The sequence below is a fragment of the Balaenoptera borealis genome (genome assembly GCF_965194805.1).
Source record: "Balaenoptera borealis genome assembly, chromosome: 6".
In the NCBI taxonomy this organism is placed as follows: domain Eukaryota; kingdom Metazoa; phylum Chordata; class Mammalia; order Artiodactyla; family Balaenopteridae; genus Balaenoptera; species Balaenoptera borealis.
This window is the reverse complement of record NC_138863.1, coordinates 59,361,481-59,380,823: the sequence shown is the minus strand read 5'-3', so window position 1 is coordinate 59,380,823 and position 19,343 is coordinate 59,361,481. Positions and strand designations below refer to the sequence as shown.

The following is a 19,343-nucleotide window of genomic DNA, read 5'->3' as shown; positions in this document are numbered from 1 at the left end:
AATATCCTGTTAGTTTTTCCTTCCCTCTTACCCTGCTTTTACGATTAGACATATATAAATTCAAAAACATAACCCTTTCAAATAACTCTTGTCATGGTTACCAAAGCTTGTCTTATGCTATCATTTTCAAGAATCTTCATGTAAACTCAAGTTTTTGATAAATCAAAATATCCTGCATTGCTTTAACAAGAAACAAACAAAGGAAAAACAAGGTTTGCAAAATGGATTGATAAAATTCTAATGAATCCAATGTGGGCTAAAAGATTTTTTTCAAAAGTTCTATTTAATAAATTCATTTTTAGGCCAAAAAAACAGTAATCTGCTAGAGTCTCTACTCTTCCCTTTTAAAGTAAATATACCTGTTTACAATAATCTCAGCATCTGAAATCAAGAATCTGCAAATAAAATGCTAAGAAAAATAAACCACACTGATTTTCTTACCCCATACCACTGCAATTATTTTAAATGCATAGGAATACAACAAACTCAAAAGAAAAAAAAATAGTGTTTTATTAACTACCACACTGTTATAATACACTTTAAACGTACAATAAGGTAGCCTTTAAATTTGAGGTGGTCTTAAGAATAACAAATGAACAGAATCCCAAATTTTTGAAATAAGTGAACTGCTGCAGTTATAGGTATACATTTTGGAAAATTGTATAGCTCTTACAAGACCAGCAATGAAACTTTATTTTGTACATTTTTTAATAATTGAAAATATAAACAATAATTAAAAAATAAAAAGAAAATACAGCATAATAAAAAACATACATTTCTCAATTAAATGTACTGGATACATATAAATTTTAAGGGAAAAAGCAAAAAAGGAAAATGGTTGATATTTAAGTGCAGACTGACTACCTAGACCAAAAATAAAACAAACAAAAAAAAACACTTAAAAAAATATCATAAAACCTCTAGTTCTCTATGACTAATATCCATATGGTTGGAGTATCGTCACTATGGAAGTGATTTTGTTATGTTTGCATATGTTATACTTTACTGGTAATTTACATGATGGCTTTTAAGGCCCTGGCAGACATGTAGTTTTTGGAAACAAAATTGGATTCAAAAAAAAAAAAATCACTGCTAAGACGCAATAACACCTTATTTTTTTGGTCCTCCAATACTCAAGAAAAGGGATAATTCACTATAACATTTTCTTACCACCCAAATGCCTCAACCTATACATTTTAAACTTTTTTAAACATTGGTTATATTGCCCAACTTCATTATTGAAAGAATATTAACAAGACATTATTTTGGCAAATTAAATCTTAAACATGGCTTTTCAACAGGATTTAAAAGGTGACTATCCCTAGAGTTCCATGTTAAAATGTAGTTTTCAAAATCTTACAAGAGTAATGCTTAAAATATTGTACATAGTTAACCTAATTAAAATAATTAGCTTCAAAATGACAAATTGATAAGCTAAGTAAAGCCTACACTATGTAACATTTGCTTGGAAACTTGATTTGTCAGTTATGCATAATAAAAATTCCAGTCATCAAGAAAATTACAAAAATTTTTTTTATCATAACATGATTTCTTTCACCCACCAACTTTTTTTTTTATCTTACAATAGATAAATACCAACATGTTCTCATTTTTACACTAAACCACACAGGATTGATGCATTTGGTTAGACTACCATTCGCATTGTTAAATTCAATTTTCTCTTTATATAACTTGGTAAAATTTCATTTCTTCTAGATTCCAAAAGTACCTACAAAACCCATGCAATTTTACCATTTTTAATATACTATGGAATATCATACAAAGTAAGGCATTTCAGTGTCATGTATAACCAAGTTACTGTCAATCCAAAAATTTTTGCACATCAATAAAAAGATATCTAAGAACTTAGGAACAATGTTCTTCTCACTACTGTATAAAAATAACCACAATGAATAAGTATTTGTGTAATATTTACTCCATTGTCTCATTTCCAGAAACTGTGACAAGCTGTAAAGGTATTTCAGTGTTGGTAAGGATATCTTGATTGCTGGTGGTGGAAGTATTAACAGTTCCTATCCCTGAAACAGAACCTTGTTGAATATTTGCAAGGATAAGTGTTGTTCCTCCTGCAGTAATCAAAGTATCATCTCGTGCAGCTTCCACAGATGCCAGCACTGTACTGCTAGAATGAATACCTTTTTTATTCTGATGTGTTTTAATATGTTTGGCAAGGTGATCACTTCTCATAAAGCGTTTTGAACATTCTGGACAAACAAATTTCTTCTCACCTGTTGAAGAAATTAAGTTACTTAGTCTTTTAAATTTAACATTAATAGACTCATCATTCCCTGAGAAAGAAAATAAGCCAACACTGACAGTTAGGGACAGGGAGCAGAGTTCAATTAGAACTATATTAGCTTCATGAGCTGTCCCTGCAAGATTTCTCTCATAGAATATTTTCCCTCAAAATAAATCTGTCACCTTTATTTCTGGATGAAAAGCAATCTTCAAACTTATTAAATTATGCACTGATATTCAGATAAGAATTTAATACCTCAACTATGCTAATAGTTTTGAAACATCTGTTACAAGATACCAGCTTAAAAATGACTATCTGTAGCATACTTCTCTAAAGAAAAATACACTGTTTTAAGCTATATTTAAAGTATTATTAACATGTCAGATCCCTGATACTCAACCTTCAACTCTTAAATGTGAATTCAAGTAACTACACAGAGTACTTCTAGATTAAAGCCAAGACACAAGCTTGAAGTCTAATAAAGACTGAGTAGTCCCAAGAATAATGGAGATGACCAGCTGACCTGATTTCAGCTGGAATAATCAAGAGCAAGCCTAATACATCATGACGTTAAAAGTTAATAAGACTCCATGATGCCTAAATTTATTTCCCGGCATAAATAAAATACTTTTTTTAAACACAAAAGACAGACAGAACTTCTATTATTTTGAAGACCTACTATGTAAGACAATTAGTAGAAGATAAGGCAAAAGGCCAACCTACAAGGAATCTAGGGAGAACTCAATCAGCAAATCCAATATTTTCTTAATTTATTTTCTTCAAAATGTCTTTCTTATCTCTTGTTCCAGCACCTCTCCTCTCAGTAGGTCCTCATCAGACCTCATGCCTGAACTATGTTACAATGGCACGCTAGTCTCTCCCTTTTCAATCCAACAAATCAATGCCAGACAAATCTTCCTTAAATACCAAATTTTATTACAGTACAAAACTTCACCACTGTACTAAGTGGTATGGGAATGCAAGAGTAACCTGCAGATAACTAAACAGTTTAGACTCTCCATTACCTAACTTCCAGTGACTTCTATAATGTGGTTCAATCCTACGTAACAGAAATGTGTTAAATAAAATCTCATCTTCACTCGTGACAAATGATCTCTCACTTCTTCTATTCATATAATATTCTATTCTTCTGGGAAGGTATTTCCCAAAGCTTCTCTTGGAACATTAGTCCTGAGACATACTCCATGGCAAAATGGCACAATGAGAGGTTGCCACTACCTCCCCTGACTTGGAGAAGTACAGTGCTCATTAACATTCTATTAAAGGTCCTAAAAGGCATTCCTTGAAGGTACTTGTATAGTAACCCTCTTTAACACAGTGTTTCCTACACTTATTTGATCATAGACCTTTTTTCCCTTTTACATTATTTCTTTTTATATCCTGCTGATCAAATTCCACTGAGGAAAATTCTATTATAGGGCCATCTTAAGGTCTACCCCAGCCCAATGCTCAAAAATACCTTACTATCCCGGCAATAATGATCTCTGCCTCCAAGCACACTTTATCTACTTTCTTATATTGTCTGTTGCAGTTTCAAACAGGTTAATAAGCTCATCTGTCTACCTACCTGATGAGACAAAAATTAAAACAAGTAGAGCATGTAACATAATACTACATACTTCATGGGTTATTTTATATATTTAGATCTAAGAGACTTCAAAATCCATATTGTCCACCATTTCACCATAGTTCTTTCTTCTAAGCTCTCTAAACTCTGTAAATGCATTATATATTTTTCAATTCTTCAGTATTGAGCATAGACTGATAAACACCTTGATCATTACATGGCAGTAGAAGAAAACTATCTGTATATGTTATGTTAAGTTAGAATTCAATTTGGGTCATTCCTAGGTCCATTTCATGTAACAACCACATGACACTATGTGTTAAAACAATTAAATGAAAGAGACTTCACATCAACACTGCCTTGGTTATTCCTCAGTGAAATATCTTTTGCTTACCTCACACATATTAAAACAAGAGAAAGGGTGAAATGCCTGAATTTATCAGAGGAAAAGGAATTATTCTTTATTACAGTGTTAAGGAGGAGGAAGAAGATAATGATCAAGAGTAAAAGCAGACAACTAATTTAAAACATTAACGTAATTAACAATGATAAGATAAATGTAGCTTAAGACACTGAATAATATGAAAACAAAAGCTAACCAAAGTTTGCATAAAATAAAACATTATTTTGTAAGATAAGCCATACTGGCTTGTTTGGAATTAGTGTTTTGACACTGGTGTTACTGAAGATAGAAATTTGATGTAATTGGTCTTATTTTAAAAGATTCAGTTCAGTAAGGTACGCTTAAAAAAAAAAAATTCAAGGTAGTATGTAGCCTTACAATTAACTTTTGTCTGTTAAAAGTAAATATTAGTAACCTGTATGTGTTCTTCTGTGCCTCTGTAATTCATCACTTCGAGTAAATCTTTTACCACAGAACATCCAGTTACAAATAAAAGGGCGCTCCCCAGAATGCCAACGCAGATGAGCTCTCAGATGTGAGGTCTTCCCATAGACTTTACCACATCCTGGTATATGACAAATGTGTTGCTTCTTTTTCCCAAGATTGGTACCTCTAAAAAACACACACAGAATAATATATACTTATATGAAAATATTCAAATGGACATTATCACTCATATCATACTCCCCATGTTGAATTTCAAATAGAAGACATTATCACCGTGAGGTCAATCAGAAACCAAGACCATTTAAAATTAATTTAAAGAAAAATTAGTAAGTTTTACATATTCATTTTACTCCACAACTAATGTGAGTGTTGTCCAAATGTAAATATGCTCAAGAAATATATAATTTAAAAGAACATTTTATACATAAAGAATATATAGTAAAGTTATTTATTATTCGGTCAGAACCATTCCCAAATTCTATGCATAGGCCCAATCCAATTAAATTAGTTGTACCGGAAACTAAATGGTCTATTCAGAGTCATGATGTCAGCTAATTTAAAAACTAATAAACCAACAATAAATGCATAACTAATCATAGGTACAATTAAGGCACCTTAAGAAGACTTTAAATTAAGATGATATAAGCATTATTTATTCCCATATTTGTATGGCCGCATCCTGAATATACACTGACTTGGAGAAAATCAGAGAAAAAAATCTAGACAAAGCTGTTGTCTTAGATCCCTAGAACTACATGAAATAAATTAAAATTATCTTCACAGTTAAAATTCCCTTATTAACCATGCAAAGATACCCAAAATTATAAATCAGAGAGATAATAAAATGCAGTTTCTCCACATTGCAAAATTTGACATCTGTTACATTTCAGTATTTGATACCAAGAACAGGGTTTAGAAGATATGTGCTTATTAGATGGGTGAACACAGGTATCTTAGCCTAAGCAAGAAGAAAACTTTTTTGATTCCAGAACTGATATTCAAATCATATTAAACACTATAGAAAATGTTTACTCAACCTCAAAAAAAAAAAAAAGGCTAGTTACTGAATAAAAACAAATGAGTTTATAAAAAAACATGACACTTTAGACTCATCAACTGTCAAAATCATATTATATAAACTTTGCAGTTTCTCTGAGATTACAAAAAGGTACATTTAAGACCCCCCCAACTTCCCCTCCTCCCACAATCTCACAGTCTAGGTATAGCCTGTTAAACCTTCCATAAGCCTGCAAATCCTCCTGTATATAATATACCTATTGTTTTTCAAATTTTACTGGAAAAATGCATATTTCCCCACATTTATATTTTAATGTACTCACACTCAGTAGCATGTGAAATTGCCATAGGACAAACAGTGCTAAACGGTGCAGTGCTGGCTGTTAGATGCCATAGGTGTTCTGAACAGGGAGACATCAATGTGGGCTCCAGTAGTTAGAGAAGGCTTCGTGGAGGAGGTGGGTAGGATTTAGATAGAAAGGAGGGAAGGCATTCCAGGCAGAGGAATAGCATAAGTAAAGACAAGGAGGAGTCATGCTGTTGTCTCAAGGGCAAGGATGTCATAATCTAACACAATTCTAGTTTCTGCTCCAGTCCACCCCCAATTTCTACAACTCTCTTCAAAGAGCTGAGTTGAGTGAAACAGGTTTTGCTGGCTCACCTGCAATGCCAAAGTCTTAACCAAAGCCAATAATATTTCCCTTTAATTTAGCTTTTTAAATTTGTTTTATTCTTAAATGGCCCTAAGAAAAAGAGCAATGTCTGTGGCTATTGGTGTACAAACCGATTTTACATATTGTGTTCACCATAGCAATTTCACAGAGAACCCAATTCAGTTCACTCTACACTCATAACTTGCCTCTCTTCTAATCCTACCACTCAGGTGAATCAATGTGCTTTTATAAATTCAAAAGTGCTATTTTACTAACTTAGCAAAATTTAGCTTTGAGAGCACGAACAAAGCACAAGACTATAACAAATTACAGCAACAAATATGAGTTCCCAAAGAACCAAAAATCCAGGGAAAGATGTTTTCATCAATTGAATTATAAGGAAACAAGACATACTCGTTGTCTGAAAATGGGACAGGCAACTAAGAAAAAAAAATGGAGACAGGGCACACAAAAATATACAATATAAGGGAAAAAGTCCAATACCGAGGTCCAAGTTTTTATTTAAAAAAAAAATTTTTACTCAAGATAAGATCTAGATATGCCAGATATGGATTTATGGCATGCGATGTGAAGGAAGAGAACTGAAGTGAATTTATCAACAAACTTCAAGTAGTAAAAGATTACCGTAAGTTTTCCTCTTGATTTATATAGTTACACCCCTAATACCTATCGCATGATCTTAAAAAACTAACAATTTTAAGTTCATTTTCTTGACTGCTTAAACTTGCTCCCAAAATTTTAATAATGCAAAGACAGAGTGACACAATAAATAAAGCTAAATTCTGAGTAGAGGAATTAAGAAAAGTTAAGTAAATCGAGTCTTTTGCTTGGGACAGGAGAAACGGAACACAAACTGAAAGGCTAACAGGGAAGAAAACAGATTTTACAAATTAACTTAATTTTTTAAAAAATGGATTGAGGTTGTCTAAACCACACAAAACCTATATAAAAATAACGTCTTTAGAATTTATTTTACTTTATAAAATTGTCTCTTCCACTAGAATATAAAGTTTCTGAAGTCTGGTTCTGCTTAATAAATATTGGCTAAATGCCCAAATGAATACAGTTTTTAAATATTTAATTATATTTTACACCTTGCTCAAAAAGGTAAAAGAATAAAATTTAGTTCTCTAAAGATGCCACTTTATACATACTATTATTTTTTTAAAAGAATACTGTTGTGGAAAGAAAGGCTAATATTCTAAAATGTTTAAAGTGCCACCTACCTCACCTCTGCAGAACAGGATTTACTATATGTTATGCTTCTATTAATTAGATGCAGCAACTGTCAATGATACAATTGTGCCTATCATGAACATGTTAGTTGAATTTTGTTCAAATGAGCTCTAAGAAACAATAGTTTTTTTTCTTAAGAACTTCAATTTTAATTGTTAGAATAAGTTATTAAAAATGAACTCACAAAAGTTCTGGAAAAATATGAGTATTTTTATAATCCTCAGTTTAAGGAAGACTTTTAATAGCATGACAATAATGGATCTCAACTAAAAATTTTCTGCTTAAAAAAAAGTTTGCAAACTTTAAGTGAGAACTTTCTTTACTTGTGTAAATAAATGCATTTTGCAAACCACTGACAAAGTTGAAAGACAATGTAAAACTGGAAAAAAATATGTGCACATATGACAGACAAATTAACAGATTCACAAAAGACAAAGAAATAATTCACAAAAGAAATTCTGAAATGGTAAAATAACACAACAAAAAATGTTCAATCTAATAAAGTAACAAAAATATACTGAATAAAACAATAGTGAGGTATTACTTTTCATCTCTCAGACTTTAAAAGGTTTTTAAAAATTATAAAATCCATTGTTGGCAAGGGTGTGGGAAAACAGATACTCTCATACACCACTGATGGAGTAAAAATTGATACAATCTTTCTAGCAGACAATTCCCTTTGATAAAACAATTCCACCACTGCCAACTTATACTGATGAAATAATCAGATGTGCAAAGATATATGTGTAAGAATTAGAATTTCAACAATAAACTCCCAAAAAAGTTGTTAAATTCTTACACATCCATACAATAGAATACTACAGTCATTAAAAATTGATACAAACTCTATGTACACTTGGAAATATGATCACAAAAATTTTCAAAAGAAAAACAGACACGTAAAACAGTGAGAGTAAAGTCTGGAAGGATATATACAAAAATGTTACAATAGTCATCTTGAAGTAGGGTAGAAGTTTGGTATTCTTTTAAAACTCCTCTATATTTCTGAATTTTTATGAGCATGTATTAATTTAATAAAAATAATTTTAAAAGATTTTCAATTTAAAGAAAAGAATAAGCAAAACACAGGCAAGGCCTTGACCCTCAGTTAGATTTGACTTTCATGAACAATTTATCTTGAAAGTTCCCGTAAAAATGAGAGTACATTTCAGAAAAGTTGTCTAATCAGAATTCCACACTAACTTATTTAAATTGACCAAAACATTTCAAAGAATAAGTAAAACTTCAAACAAGTGAATAATCACCAGTAGGAAATACAAATGCCTAAGGATCAGATGCAGAAGAAGCAAATTCACCTGGGAGGCAGTACAGTGCAGTGGTTAAGGCCTTGGTGAGAAACTGGGTCCAAATCCCAGCTGTGTATGCTGTAAAGAATCATTCAACCTCTCCATGCCTCACTTATAAGACCATCTAGAACACAGTAGGCTCTCAGTATTAAGAGTTACTAGTCATTACTATCATTGTGAATGGGCTGGCCAATGTACAATTCAACTCAAAGGCAGAGAGGCTCTACTAGATCAAGTTTATTAACTGTATTAACAGGGTTGTTGTTTTTTTTTTTCTGGTCTATTTAAATAGTTCCTTTCTGAGAGAGGTATATTAAGGTCTTTCACTATGACTAGAGGATATGGTTATAATGTCTTTAGAGTTCTATCAGTTTTTGCTCTATATATTTCAAAGTTGTGGGGAAAAGGTACCACGGCTATTAAATCTTCTTGGTGAAAACTTCATATTATTAAGAAATATATCCCTATCTATCCATTTGATATTTTCACCTTAATTTTACCATGTCCAAGTTTCCTTTTTGTTAACATTTGCCTAATAAATCTTTTCTATCCCTTTATTTTCAACATTCCTGCACCAATTTGAGATGTTCCTTATACTCAATATAAGGCTGGACTTTATGTCTTTTAAATATGATCTGAGAGTCAATCTCTCAATTATTAAGCTTAATCCATCACATTTAATATAATTACTGATCTGTTTTGAGTTTATTCCTGTCATGTTATTATTTCTTAATGTTTATTTTTAAAAACACTGAATGGAAATATTACAGTTCCACTTTTTAAAAAATTCCATTATTAAGGCTTATTATTCATTTCTGTTGAAAATGGAAAATACTTATGCTTTATTAACAATTTCTGAACTTATTTTATATTACATAACTGCTATTCTCAGGCTAAGAATCAACTTTTTTTAAAAATTTATTTTTATTGGAGTATAGTTGCTTTACAATGTTGTGTTAGTTTCTACTGTACAGAAGAATCAACTTTTAAATCAGTATTTAGGCAAATCCACTGCTGGTTTGCAAACAGACTAATATCCAATATGGGCCTGTTAAATGGCATCTTACTATACTTTTTTTTTTTTTAAAGTAAACTAAGTAATTTTATTTTTTTTTAAAAAGGCATTTAGAACTGAAAATTTGATTTCACATATTTTGTTCTCTTTTTCTGCCACACTCATACAGACAAACACACAAGATGATCATGTAATGAATAATTTCCCTTAGTTAAGTGACATGGCATGCAGCATTTCAAAAATTAGGGTGATGATATTAATAGTCTAAAAAGAAAAGTATGTTTCATGTGTGCATACCTCCCACCACCTTCTTTACAGTTGGGACAGGTGCAAGCTACCCTTCGAAGTCTTTTTCCTTCTTGATGTTGTTGGTCCCCTTCTTCATCTACCACCTGTACTCTTAAGTGTGTTAGATCATTAGTATTCAATGTAGAATCACCACTGAGCTGCCACTCTTCAGGATCAGGTTCTTCTTCCTTGATCCTAATATCTAAAGAAGAAAACAAATACAGATGAGAAGCAGCCCACTGGCCCAAAAAGATAGCATGAGATCTGAGCCTCTCTCTAAGGTAAAATGAATAAATACTATGTAAAAGTAAAAAATCATCTGTTTGTGGAACATAATCATTGCTCCTTGTTGTGGATTATTCTTTTAAAACAATCTATTTTATTCTAAATATCAGAGATTAAGCCAAAGAGAGAATAAAGCCACCATGAGAGCTTGCTTTTTAAAATTCATTAAGAAAGCCAATTTCTTTTGAGCAAGCTGAGTCATAAAACAATCTGAAACTTCAGTTATAATTGTTCAAATAGTCAATAAATCAATGGTCAACTCAGAATAGAACAAATTCTAATGCCTTAAACGTCTTTTTTACAGCCTGTTATCAATTACGCATATTTGTAGGTACTATGGGAATGCAAAATGTAGGTCCTATGGGAATGAAATTATGCCTATCTGTAGGTACAATGAAATTATTACTCATAAACTTAAGTTTTAAAGTCAATCCTTACTAAAAATCTATAATGGCCACAACCACAATCATTGTGGAAGGAGGTGCATAAGTTATGAGAGAGTTTCTATTTTCAATGAGTTTTATTATAAACCAGACTGGGAAACAAAATGAGCATGCAATGGTGAGGAAGAGTGGATATGGCAGGAAGTTACATCACTCTGTCAGCATAGCCAAACATCTTTCTTTATATCGATAATGATATAACATCATTTCCTATGTGAAACTAAGAGGTTCTTTCAACTCAGAAAACTAATTAAAAAAAAAAAAAAGAAAACAATACATGAGTGCTAGCTTTGGCAGCACATATACTAAAATTGGAATAGAGAGAAGATTAGCATAGCCCCTGTGCAAGGATGACACACAAATTCATGAAGCATTCCATATTTTTACAATTTGTATGGCAACACAAAAGACCCTGAATAGCCAAAACAATCTTGAGAAAGAAAAACGGAGCTGGAGGAATCAGGCTTCCTGACTTCAGACTATACTACAAAGGTACAGTAATCAAGACAGTATGGTACGGGCACAAAAACAGAAATATAGATCAATGGAACAAGATAGAAAGCCCAGAGATAAACCCACAGACCTATAGTCAACTCATCTATGACAAAGAAGGCAAGAATATACAATGGAGAAAAGACAGTCTCTTCAATAAGTGGCACTGGGAAAACAGGACAGCTACATGTAAAAGAATGAAATTAGAACACGCCCTAACACCATACACAAAAATAAACTCAAAATGGATTAAAGACCTAAATATAAGACCAGACACTATAAAACTCTTAGAGGAAAACACAGGAAAAACACTCTCTGACATAAATCACAGCAAGATCTTCTTTGGCCCATCTCCTAGAGTACTGAAAATAAAAACAGAAATAAACAAATGGGACCTAATGAAACTTAAAAGCTTTTGCACAGCAAGGAAAACCATAAACGAGACGAAAAGACACCCCTCAGAATGGGAGAAAATGTTTTGCAAATGAAGCAACTGACAAGGGATTAGTCTCCACAATATACAAACAGCTCATACAGCTCAATATCAAAAAAACAAACAACCCAATCAAAAAATGGGCAGAAAACCTAAATAGACATTTCTCCAAAGACATACAGATGGCCAAGAGGCACAAGAAAAGATGCTCAACGTACTAATTATTAGAGAAATGCAGATCAAAACTGGTCAGAATGGCCATCATCAAAAAATCTACAAACAATAAATGCTGGAGAGGGTGTGGAGAAAAGGGAACTCTCTTGCACTGTTTGGTGGGAATGTAAACCTGATACAGCACTATGGAGAACAGTATGGAGGTTCCTTAAAAAACTAAAAATAGAACTACCATATGACCCAGCAATCCCACTACTGGGCATATACCCAGAGAAAACCATAATTCAAAAAGTCACATGCACCCCAATGTTCACTGCAGCACTATTTACAATAGTCACGGCATGGAAGCAACCTAAATGCCCATCGACAGACGAATGGATAAAGAAGATGTGGCACATATATACAATGGAATATTACTCAGCCATAAAAAGGAACAAAATTGGGTCATTTGTAGAGGCGTGGATGGACCTAGAGTCTGTCATACAGAGTGAAGTAAGTCAGAAAGAGAAACACAAATACTGTATATTAACACATATATGTGGAATCTAGAAAAATGGTACTGATGACCTATTTGCAGGGCAGGAATAGAGATGCAGACGTAGAGAACGAACGTGTGGACACGGTGAGTGAGTGGTAAGGGACAGTGGGATGAACTGGGAGATCGGGACTGACATATACATACACACTACCATGTGTAAAACAGATAGCTAGTGGGAACCGCTGTATAGCGCAGGGAGCTCAGCTCGGTGCTCTGTGGTGACCTAGATGGGCAGGATTGGGGGGGGGGGGTCTAAGAGGGAGGGGATATATGTATACATATAGCTGATTCACTTCATTGTACAGCAGAAACTAACACAACATTGTAAAGCAACTATCCCCCAACAAAAAAAAACAAAAATAAAAATGAAAACAAAAAACCCCACAATACATGATTTACAACAAACACTGAATATAATCATCTTTGATAAAACATAAATTCCTACACATTTTTATTTTGATTTATGTAAACTAAAAACCTTAATGGAAATTTATTTTAGATTTATACCAATCACTAATAATTGGAGCCAAAAATAGCCTAAAAAAATCAAATGTGCCCTAATAGCTCCTGAATTTATACTAATGAAAACTAGAATGTACAACCAAGAAAAATGCCTCAAACAGTTTAAAATTAATTTATTTTATCAGAAAAACTATAACTAAGAATCAAGGGGGGAAATGAGAAGAGAGGGCACTCTGGCCTGGGCAACAGGGTAGATGGTGGTGCCATTCACTGCAATAGGAAACACTGGAGAAGGTTTAGGTGGAGGTAAAGAAGGACAGTTAATGAATTCAAGGTTGTTGGTCATGGACTCTGAACAGCTTGTGAGACAAAACAGTAAAAAAGCTGGATCTACACAGATGGAGTGCATCCAAAGCAGTAGGTTAGATCATTCAAGGACTATGAGTAGAATGAGAAGAGAAAGTAGCCTATGAGGAATGCAGACATTTAAGGAACAGGCAGAAGAGGATGAACCTGTGAAGGAAAGGCATACCCAGAAAAATGTGCTACATTAAAGAAAGGAAAAGTGGTCAACATCAAATACTGCAGAAAAATCAAGAAAGAAACTAAGAAAATGGGCAAGAAGTGAAAAAGTGTTTAATAACAAGTACAGATAAGTTTTTTTAAAATGTCTGGCTTGAGAGGGAGACAGAAACATGACACTACAGGCTAAAGGGGACGGAAAAAGAGAGTCTGGGGGAGGAAGTGTTTTGTTCTATGTTTGAAGACAGGGAAGACTTGAACATGTGTAAGTGTTCATGAGAAAGATCCACTACAGAGGGAGAGACTGAAAACACAAGAATAAAGTCCCTAAGAAGTCAGGAGGGGATGATGATCCACAGCACTTACAGGCTTAACTGCTGGAGCACAGCCACCTCTGCCTCTGTTACATGAGGGAAGAAAAGATACAGGCACATTCATTCATTCAATAAGTGATTAGCTACTATGTGCCATGAACTGTGCTAGATCCCAGAGGCAGAGAGAATTTGATGCCTAGAAATTAAGGGGAAATGGTTTCTATTTCCTCAGTGAAAGGATGAAGAATTAGATATGTATAAAATTCATCCAAACACACAACATAAATGAGTACTGACCTCTGTTCCTTTATAATCAGGTGTCCACCTGCATCATTACGACAAGACATTTAAATATATGCACAAATACTGCATAGTATTAGCTTTTTTACAAGTTAAATAAAAGACACAGCATATGGATATCACATATCCAGAGATGGATAAATTTTTAAGTCCATAAAATGAGGAATTTTGTCAGATGTTTTTAAAGCTACTCATCTTACATTTGTGACAAGACAGCAAGGAAAAAGGACGACAGAATAATGTTAAGAGCAGATAAAGAAGTCTAGAGAGAGAGAAGATTTAAAGAAATCGTAGAGAACAAATAAAGCAACTGATGGGAGAGGGCAAGAATGAAATACAACCTGACTGAGGGGATAATGATATTACAGGTCATTCCTACTCCTATTGCTAATTCTCTTACTGGAACCTACAAAATATCTTTAAAGAGTGTGTCATGGCCATGGATACTTATAACTTAGTTCTCTTTCTTACTGAATTCCAATAAAACAAAGGCACATAGAACATAACATGTCCAAATTGAACACATCTTGTCCACTCACCAAACCTTCTCCTGCATCCCCCTTTATTGATAATTACAAGCCACCTAATTGCTCAAACCATCAATTTCAGGTGAGTCCTGTCAGTTCATTCCCAGCCTCTCATCTCTCTCTTCTGCCAATCCAACTTCTACAGAGCTTCCAGAATCTTCTCCTGAATACAAAATCTAATGGCATCACTTTCCTGATTCATTACCTGCACTAATTCTCTATTTTCTACAGTATTAAGTACTAACTTGTTAACTTGGTACTCAAGAACCTTCTCAATCTGGCCGCAACTGCTCTTCCAACTTCAGTATTAAAATACTGAAATTCTCATCATTGTCAGAACCCATGTCCTTTCTCAATGTCACACCCGTAAGTATGTGCCTCTCTTGCCTGGACTGTTTTCTAGCTCTTTTCCTTTTTCACGTAACTAACCTCTACTTATCCTTCAAGATTAGTTCAAATGTCATCTCCCTTATACATGCTTATGGTAGAATTAATTCTACTTACTGGCTCATACATCCCTTTAGATAATAAATGCTTCACTCAAAAGTGCTCAGAAAATACAATCTGACTAAATGAACAAACCCTTCCTTAAGGAGGAACTTCCAGTCTAGGTAATAATCTACCTGGAAAACTCTGCCCTCTACTTCTCTATGCTACTTCTATCTGCAAATAATACATATAGAGAAGATTTTAAAAATTTGATTTTATCTCAAATGGATACTTAATTTTCTAGCATCACTTACTGAAAACAAAAGAAAGTCAGTTCATATGGACAGGACCACAAAGTGCTCATTAAAGACAATAAATTATTTGCCCAACAAGTGTTATACCCAATTTTCAATCATTTTTCTTGCTCATACACATCTGGGGTATTTTAGAATCTTAATCATAAATTTCACCCATCTAGTAAATCTTAAATAATTCCTCTTTGCCAACCTGCATTATCAATTTAATACAGACACCTTAAAAACAGGTCTTCAGTACTAGGCAGTCAAGTTTGTATCTTCCTCTATATCTTAGTGTAGATAATAGCAAAATATTTTTTTACCATGCTGCATTAGTGTCCTACATGGTACCTAGTTATTCTTAGAAATCTACTGTTTATAAAGCTCAGGAGAAGGGGAAGTAATACCCACCAAAATGGCCCACAGAAGTATGAAAAGGTACTCAATATTATTAGATATCAGGAAAATTAAAATTAAAATCATAGTGAAATATCCTACACATCCACCAAGATGGCTAAAACTATTTAACAGGCCACCTGTTAGCAAAGTAATAGAGTAACTGAAACTCTCCCACACTGCTGGTGGGTGTGTAAATCAGTATAACAACTTTGGAAATCTTTTGACTGTATCTTTTAAAGATGAACCTATGTATACCCTATAATGGAAGCAATTTCACTCCAACGGAAAGGCATATACACATGACACCAAAAGCACAGAAATTCATCCTAAACTGGAAGTAACTCATATATCCACTAGTGTTGGAATAGAAAAATCATAATATATTCATTCATACTGTGGAATATGTTAAAACAATGAAAATTAACAACTTACATGCAACAGGAACATCACAGACATAATTTTAAACAAAAGAAGGCACACACACACTCTCTCTTACATATAATACTTATATCTATAGAGAGACAGATATACCATTTAAATAAAGCTCAAAGCAACAGGAAACACTACTATACAGTGACTGCCTACCTTTACGAGGCGTAATGACTGGGTACAGGGAGATTGAGGAACTGCTGGCAATATCTTATTTCTTGATCCAGGTGGTAATTTTTCCTATGTGTTTGTTTTATAAAAATTCATCAAGTTACACACATATGATTTGCACATTTTTCTAAGTGTGTATTATACTTTGAAAGATCATTCTAAATAAAAAATTTTAAAGTAATCTATAGGAGACTACTTAGGGAATTTGTTAAAGACAGTCAATCAGTGTTTGTTGTGGTTTCATCTCTAGTTCCAATATAACCAACTAGCCCCTTCTCCCACCACTGGAATTAAAAACAAAAACATAAACAAACAAACAAACAAAACCTTAAGATGACTGGGCTCCCAGCAAAGTATTGCACTGGATCTGAACCCAGGCATTTGGATTCCGGAGCCTGCACTCTTAAGCACTAGTCCATACAAAATTAATAAACCCCTCATTAAGATAACGCAGTAGCAAGACCAGGAAATAAATCACATTTTATTTCTCATTTGAATTTCCAGTGTCTTAAACTCATGACAATACACTTCCATATTCAGTAAGTAATTATTAAGAATCTACTGGATATCAGGCACTGTGCTATGGGACAAAGAATTAAAGGGAAAAAAGAGAAAAGGAAAAAAAAATGGCTATGGGATTTTATCGTACAAGAATAAAGTCATAATCAAAAGAAAAAAAAAAAAGATGACTGTGCTCCAAAAATTAAGTAAATTTGAAGTTTAGGACATAATGTTATTCTCTACAAATATGTGAGTGATTACAATATGCCAGTCACTGTTCTAGGTTCTAAGGATAAAAGTTAACAACAGTTAAGCTCATGTCTTTATCAAGTTTCCTTTTTAGTGGGAAAAGACAGAACAAATAATCGAGTAAATATGGCTGACCCCTGAACAATGCAGAGTTAGGAGTGCCGTTGTGTAACTTATGGTTCTCCCTCTGTATACATCTGCCAATTCAACCAACTGCAGATCGTGTAGTGTAATACTGTTGTACTTACTATTGAAAAAACTCTGCGCGTAAATGGATTTGAGCAGTTCAAACCCATGTTCAAGGGTCAACTGTACACAGCATTTTGTGTGGTGGTGAACTGTTATGGGAATAAAGTGAGGTAAGGATAGACAGAAAGTGAAAGGAGAGAAGTACTTGCTGTTTTAAATAAGTGGCCAGAAAAAGCTTTGCTAATACGGTGACATCTGACCCTGAAGGAGGCAAAGGAGCAAGAAGGTGGGGGAAAGTATTCCAGGTAGAAGGAAGAGCAAGGTGGATGTATGCTTGGTGTGTTCAGAGAAATGCAAGGAGGCCTGTGCGGCTAGAAAGAAATGAATGTGAAAGAAGAGTAGTAAGTGATAAGATAGCAGGGATAAAAATGTAAAGGTGGGATAAGATTATATATGATGTTATACATTGTGTACTACCTTGTAGGCCACTAAAAGTTTACATTTTATTCAGTGAGTGAAGCCACTGAGAGTAGAGAGGTGATATAGTGGCGTAAAACTAGTTAATGAGGAAGTGGTAAGGAATGGTCAGAATCAGGAAATATTTTGTAGGTAGAGTCAAAGACATTTGCTAACAGATTTGATAGCAGGGTTTTACATGAGGTGTGAGAACAAGGAGTTAAATATAACTCCAAGGTTTTAGTCCCGAGCAACTAAAAAGATGGAGTTGCCATTAACTGAAACAGAGTAGAGTGGAGGTAGAAAAAATTATGGGAGAGGGGTGCCATTCAGGGATCCATTTTTGGATATGAAAGTTTTGAAGTACCTATGAAGTATCCAAATGATCATGTTGATTAGGCAGCTGACGGATCTAGAGTTCAAACATAAGTATGGCCCACAGATATAAATTTGGGCATTGTCAACATTTATAGTTGGTTACTGAGAGTCACCTGGAATGGAGTATATATGTGTGTGTGTGTATATATATATATATATATATATATATATATATATATATATAGGAAGAAACCCTAGGCACTTCAAAGCTGACAAGCAGAGGAGATTTAAAAAAAAAAAAAAGAAAAAAAGCCAGTGAGACAGGAGGAAGCTGGTATCCAAAAGCCAAGTGAAGAAATCATTTCAAGAAGAAAATAATCAAAGATGTCAAATGCTTGTCAGTCAAGTAAAATGAGGATTAAGAAATGACTTTTGGATGTAACAATGTGGTAATATCTTGACAAGAGCTGTTCCAATAGAGAAGTGAGAAAACAACCCTGCCCAGAGTACATTCAAGAAAATGGAAGGAGATGAACTAGAAACAAGTATATACAAGTCTTTCCAAGAGTTCTGCGGGGAAAGCAAGCATTATAAAAAGGGCACTGAAGGTCCTAAACTAGCCCACAAGGGTAGATTTAACACATAACACTACCTGAAATAGTGTAAACTAACCTTTATTTTCAGTAGCACTACCTGTATGATATACACTAGTAATATAAAAATGAATATGCTTATTTAAACTTGACTTTTGGTACTTAAGGAATAACAAGTTTTAAACGCAAGAAAAAAACGTAAGCAATGGAAACAAATTCTCAAGGACATTTGAGTATACATTTAAGAACTTTATATACTAACAGCACTGGTTTTGATTATATCTATTCTCTACCTCAAAATGCTTAAATGTCCGCTTCATCTGGCCTGGTATATGACTGACAGTATCTTTGTGCCATAGTTATAGTTGTTTTCAAGGCCTACCCCAATAAAACAAGTTTGTGAAAGGGATATATAAATGAACAAATTTTTTTTCCAATTTCCTGCACACCTCGGTAAGAGCTAAAGGAAAAGAGAGAGAAACAGAGACTTTAAATGATGAAAAAATACACACACACACACACAGTATGGTTACAAAGATAAGACTAATTTTCTTGTATAGCCAATGGACAAACACAAAATAATAGAAA

The 19,343-nt window shown here is 33.6% G+C and overlaps 1 protein-coding gene across 5 annotated transcripts in view; it reads right to left on the bottom strand.

Moving 5' to 3' along the window:
- Positions 1-492: 492 nt before the first annotated feature.
- Positions 493-19,343, bottom strand: part of SP3 (Sp3 transcription factor) — a 104,306-nt gene continuing 85,455 nt past the window's right edge. For all 5 annotated transcript variants that reach the window (XM_082397705.1, XM_082397706.1, XM_082397707.1 and 2 more), the window contains 3 exons: positions 10,245-10,437; positions 4,667-4,863; positions 493-2,249 (listed from right to left, as the gene is read on the bottom strand). In XM_082397705.1, the coding sequence (XP_082253831.1) occupies positions 1,933-2,249; positions 4,667-4,863; positions 10,245-10,437 (707 nt within the window). In that variant the 3' untranslated portion in view covers positions 493-1,932. The remainder of the gene's footprint in view (positions 2,250-4,666; positions 4,864-10,244; positions 10,438-19,343) is intronic.